The sequence below is a fragment of the Octodon degus genome, unplaced genomic scaffold, assembly GCF_000260255.1.
Source record: "Octodon degus isolate 3935 unplaced genomic scaffold, OctDeg1.0 scaffold00334, whole genome shotgun sequence".
Classification (NCBI taxonomy): domain Eukaryota; kingdom Metazoa; phylum Chordata; class Mammalia; order Rodentia; family Octodontidae; genus Octodon; species Octodon degus.
The window spans coordinates 879,720-885,719 of NW_004524910.1; the positions used below are offsets into that span (position 1 = coordinate 879,720).

Sequence of the window (6,000 nt, forward strand, 5' to 3'; positions counted from 1 at the left end):
CAAGAGCTGGGATTACAGGCATGCACCACCATGCCCAGCAATTTGCTTTTACTTCTAAATTAGATCATAAATTTAATCTTCCCAAATTTTTAACACCAATTTTTATATTTAATAAAATTCCCTTTATTATTTTGAAATAAAATTTTAAAACTTTATAAATCTAACAAATAAAATTCTCCCAAATATTTAAGTACTCTTTAAGCAATTAATTAGCTGTTTTCTTTATCATTTTAGACTAAAGTCACGAACTTAAATGGTGATTATATTAGGTACTTAAATACTTAAAACATCAAGCCCAGTATTAAGCAGAATTATTTCCAAGTGCTTACCCTTTACAATGCTAAAAACTTAAGCATTTCTCCATCTTAAAAATCAATTTTATCTATTTATTATAATAGGTTTTGCTAAGCATTTAAATATTGACTATAGATTTAACTAGTTAAGTTCTCCTAAATATACACATTAAATTCATAAATTTAGTAATTTTCTATCATATTGTTAAGCACTTAACTTATATGCATAAAACAGGGGCCAGGGAGATAGCTCAGTAGAATAAGCCCTTGCCTGGCAAGCTCAAGGGCCTGAGTTCAATCCCCCATTCTGCCAAAAAAAAAAAAAAAAGCATAAAACAAACAAAAGGAGGATAGCAAAAGGTGTATTTCACCTGAATAAATATAACAATGCAGAAGCATCTTTATTTCACCAAACATGGTGGCACACGCTTGTAATCTCAACACTCAGGAAGCCGAGGCAGGAGGGTCTCTGTGAATTTGAGGCCAGCCTGAATTACATAGCAAGACTCTGTCTCAGGAAGAAAAAAAAGCATCGCTACTTCATCTTTTTGTTATACCTTCTGGTGGTGCAGAGTTACCTTTCCAATTAATAGGAACAAAATGATCAGTTAAATCCTCGGATGCAGGACAGGGCAAGGTTAATTACATCTCTTCCTCTCCTTCCCTCATCTGGGTAAGTAGAACTATGCACACACACAGAGAAGTTATGATCAGATTCTCAGCTGGAACTTCGTTTTACATTCTTCCCATCATCCTGGCCTCTGTTGTCCTCTGTTGATAATGACGAACGCCTCAAGGGTGGGCCATGCATTGCACTTCGTTTATGCTCCTAGTGCTCAACACAAGCAGCAGGTGCTCAACACATGTGGAATACATTAATAAAGAAATGAATGTGAAAGTACAGTGAGAAATTCCACATCTCACCTGCTTAGCTTCACCTGTACTTTGTCTTGTAGTAGTAACTCCTTATCACACCCCTCATCTGAAAGAACTGATGACCCCTCTGAATGGTGCCTTCATTGGAGCTCTTGCTTCTCAGTTATGGCTAAAATGAAGCTTTCCCAGTAAATAACAATGCACATATCCCACATGCTGCCATCTGTCTCCTTCTTCCTCAAGGCTAAGTTGACAGTGGAATGACAACACCCCTTTCCCTAGTCTAAACCACTCAGAATTCTTCTCTAGACTGAGACTCCCTTGGAAGAGGTGCTATTGTGGAGCCGCCATGCAAAGCACAATAGTTTGGCACCCTGGGCCTGTGTTTGTAGCCATAAAGGCCTGGTGGAGATTGGGGTCTGGCACATACTACCCTTATTCATTGGCTTTGCTTAGACTTGGTTTCTTTTCCTGTTAAAAGGTAATATCTATCATAGAGGGTTGAGGTAAGGATTAGGGCATAGGGTATGTGGTGCTCTTAGGCTACAGCACCAGGTGACTGAGGGCTCAGTAAATAGTAGTTCTTACACAAACAAACTCATTTTCTGTGCTATTGTTGCAGTCCCTGACCATTGGTACACTTATATTGGCATCTTTTATTTCGGCACCATTCCAGTTCTTATAGAGGAGAGAGGGAACAAAAAATACCAAACATTCTCTTTGAGGGAAAGGAGAAGCTAACCAAATTCTAAGTGGGCCAAATGTGTAGTTTCTTCACATACATATTTGCAAAGCTGTACTAAGCAATAAATGGTCCCAAAAGTCTGAAAATTTTGTGCTCTTTAAATAAAACTCTAAAATATAAGTATTAAGTACATATATGATTGAATCATGTAATATGAATCACTTCAATTCTTGAGAAGCATAATCCATTTTTAAATTCATAGGGAGATAGCATCTAATGTCCCACTCATCTTTTCATGTGCTTAGCTGGAGGTCAGTTGCAATGGCCTGTCTCACGTCAGCTGTCATTTTTGTGATTGGAATGTCGTTACACATTAGGGTTTTCCTCAGGACAGTTCTCATCTTTGCTTTCAATTTGATTTCACTCCAATCAAATCCTTGTGTCCCAGTACAATTGAATTCACTTAAAATCCCCTGTTCAAACAGGTTTATAATCACTACTTCCTGTTCATGCTGCTGAAATTGCTGGTGCCTTCCGAACCTGTGTTATGGCCTAGGAGGCCAGTGGGCCTGATAACCAAGACTCTGGTGCCCCACCCAATGCATCAACCCTGGAGCAAGCTCTGCTAGGGTTAGCGCCATGGTGCTTAAACCACCACAGCTGACTCTGGCTGAAGTCATGGTCCCCACACATCCCCCACCAAGTCCCACGAGGGCAACACTCCTCTGAACTCTAGATAAATCTTCCCTCATACCTCATCTTAGAAAAATCTTGGCTGAACAACCTCTTAGGTTTAACAGTTGGAAAGATGTTATAATGTGTTTACTCTGTTTGGTTTGGTTCTATTTTTTCAGTCTTAGTTCCAAAACACAGAAAAAGGGTAGTGAATAGTAGCATAATTTTTTTAATGTATTTTAGTACAGGGTCTACAGGTTCTACAGAGTCTCACTACACAGATCAGACTCATCATGATTCTTCTGTTTTCAGCCTCCCAAGCTCTGAGATTACAGGCATGCATCACCACCCAGTCTCAATTACCATCTCAGCATGCCCCTGGGACTCATGGGGATTGAACCCCGGCCACTGTGCTCTGCCTAAGCAGGTGCTTTAGTCCACTGAGCTACCTGACCAGCTCTGAATAGCAGCATAATCTATTCACACCATACTCAGTTGTTTTCCTGAGATAGTTGAACCTCTTTTGCAGACCCAATTTGCAAGCCCAGGTTTCCCTAGAATGTTTACTCCCAAGAAGATTCCCTTGAAAGACAACTGGAAGTGATGATCCACTACTCTGAAGATGTACTGAAGCTCCTTCTCTCAGTCACAGCATGCCTTTGTGTAAATCAGTCTCTACATCTCTGCATCCTCTAGTAGAGAGCCTCAGGGCCTAGCACACAGGAAGTAGTGAAAGTAAAGAAAAGTAGCACATGGTCCCCTGGGCTAAGAGCGTAATGAATTCCACACTATCTTCATTGGTGGGGCTTGCCCTATGGACAGCTTGCCTTCCCTCATTGGGAAGGACTAAAGCACTGGTAATTGGGGCTTTCGGGGATGAGTTTCACAGCTGAGCAAGGGGGGAGGTGACCCAGAACCTGAGGTGTGTGGTGGTCATGATCTAGAAAGTAGATCACTTTGACCAGTAGACAGATCAGTGGCATAAGTGCCCGCCTCCCAAGCACAAGGTCCTGAGTTCAATTCCCAGTACCGAGAGAGAGAGAGAGAGAGAGAGAGAGAGAGAGAGAGAGAGAGAGAGAGGAAGAAGAAGGAGGAGAAGGAGGAAGGGGAGGAGGAAGGAGAGGAGGGGGAGGAGGCAGAAGAGGAGGAGGGGAGGAGGAAGAAGAGGAGGAGGGTAGAACCCTTTGGAAGGCACTCAAGAGGAGCTCCTAGCCTGGGAAATCCACATATGAACCAATGTCAAGACAAATATCTGTTCATCCTTTTCTGTTAGACTTAGAAAAACTGTCCTTTTCTTTTCAGGGGTAGGTGTGTGTGTGTACTTAAATATGTGTACACATTTCAAAGCTAAGGGCCACAATCAGACATGGTTTTTCTTGTACTGTATACCCCAGCTCATATTACGTTAATTAATGTCTCAGAAGGATTGCTTGACATGCAAATTTTTCACACTAAAATAGTTGATCTATTTCAATTTGAGAATGTTTTCTGCCTTTTACAGTTTATGTGTAATTTTTTATTTATTACTATATCCATGGAAGCACCTTTGGTTTACTTTCTATGACTGAAGCATTAATATCTATCATCTGTACTGTAGAACAGCCTGAGTGGAATTTCAGTTGAACGCTGAGCTGATTGTGTTAATTGAGGTTAACATAGCTGACGAGCTAAGTCTGGAGCTCCATTAGGAAGCCCACCATTCCCAGCTGTGAAGCAAGGAATGGTTGTTGTGATCTTGTGCCATTCTTGTCCCATTTTGTGTCTCCAGTACAGTCTTACTGGCTACCAGCCCACTCCTCAAACTATAATCTGGTCACCTGTATCCTCACAGTTCTTTGTTTTTTCTTAATGTATTTGGTACAGGGTCTCACTATGCAGCTTAGACTCATAGTGATTCTCCTGCTTCAGCCTCCCCAGAACTGGAACTACAGGCATGCAACACCACACCCAGTCTTAGTGGCCAGCTCAGCACACCCCAGCTGGGGCCAGGATGGCATGTGATACCAGGGATAGAACTCGGGTCCTTGCATTTGCCTAGGCAAGCACTTAGACCACTGAGCTATCTCCGCAGCCCTCTAGCAGTTCTTCTACTGCATCAAGCTCCTTCCTACCTTTGGCCCTTTGCACAGGCTCTCCTCTACCCACAGCAGCCTTCCCTCCTTCTCACCTGATAGACTCCTCTTCAGCCTAAATGGCCAATTCAAGACTTACCCTCGAGAATCCTCCCAGTCAGCCCCATCAGCCTCCATAAAGGTTCCTATGGCAGTTACGCACACCTCTATTATTCACCTGTCCTTCTGTAAGATCTTTGAAACTAGGGCAAGCATCCTGCTCATGGTCTTTATTTTCCCAGCATCTGACACTTGTTTGCTGCACATTAAAAATGTACAGTGGTCAACTAATTCACTCTTTTTGTTTCTTCTTCTTCCTACAGAAACGATGACTATGGATGAGAGGACAGCTTCTGCCAAGGACACAGTAGGACAACCATCTAACAGTGATCTTAAGTAACTTTTTCCATCCAGTGACACCCGGACAACTCCAGTGACCAAATGCTCAGCTGTAACCACAGCAATAACTGGCCCTCTCTTCAAGTTGGGTTTGGTGACCCTCAAGAGTCCAGCCGCCTTCTTCAGGTGATGTGCTGTAGGGGCAAGCTCATCTCTCATTGCCAAGAACAAAGATCGGACTATGGAAGAAAGCAAGTGACATAGTGTCTGTCCCAAGAGGACCAGGACTCTTAGTGATTACTGTAAGCCCCTTGCTAACAGCAACATAGCACCTGCCCTGGCTGTGGTCATTCTGACATGAAGTTATTTGTTTGAATGCCCTGGAAGGATAGAATATTTAAAAATATATCCAGGTGCTAAATAGGCAGCAGATCTCAATTCAAATTCTACTACCTTTAAGCTGATGGCTGTCTTCAGAGAATAGTTTCACCCCAAGAAGTGCTCCAGCTTTACAGATGATAGCCCCAAGAAAATAATAGGACAAGCAGGCCATTCCCCTGAAGAACCTCCAGTGCAAGGAGGGTTAGTTCACTGCGAATTCACTGCCCCCTCCATGCGCAGGACAGAGTACCAGTTGACCACAGCTATTATTTCTGCTCAAACCAGATTCTGAATGAGACTCTAGAACATTATTTTCTAGGTCACCAGGAGCCACTTCCTTTCAATTGGTGTTATTAGAATTACAGGTAATGTCCATCCCCACTAGAGAGGCGTGCCTCTCGATGACATATGCATTCTGGAATGCCCTTCCCCAGGCACATTTTTTACTGAGGGAACAGCCTCACAAATAGGTGTCGCACGGCATGATATGAGATCACAGAGACGACACAGGGTCCCCTGAAGGGAAGGCACAGTGTGGGACCCTCTTGTCCTGGGTGCTTTTTCAGATATTTTCCATATGCAACAGCCCAAGGTCTAGGCTCAGGCAGCCACATGTAGAGATTTTCTTCTCAATGTTCTG

At 42.8% G+C, this 6,000-nt stretch overlaps 1 protein-coding gene across 1 annotated transcript in view; it reads left to right on the top strand.

Moving 5' to 3' along the window:
• Syt9 (synaptotagmin 9) overlaps positions 1–5,148 on the top strand; it is a 198,400-nt gene extending 193,252 nt beyond the window's left edge. Inside the window, exon 7 of the mRNA XM_004647876.3 lies at positions 4,964–5,148. Within this exon, the coding sequence (XP_004647933.3) occupies positions 4,964–4,972 (9 nt within the window). The 3' untranslated portion in view covers positions 4,973–5,148. The remainder of the gene's footprint in view (positions 1–4,963) is intronic.
• The last annotated feature ends 852 nt before the right edge of the window (positions 5,149–6,000 follow it).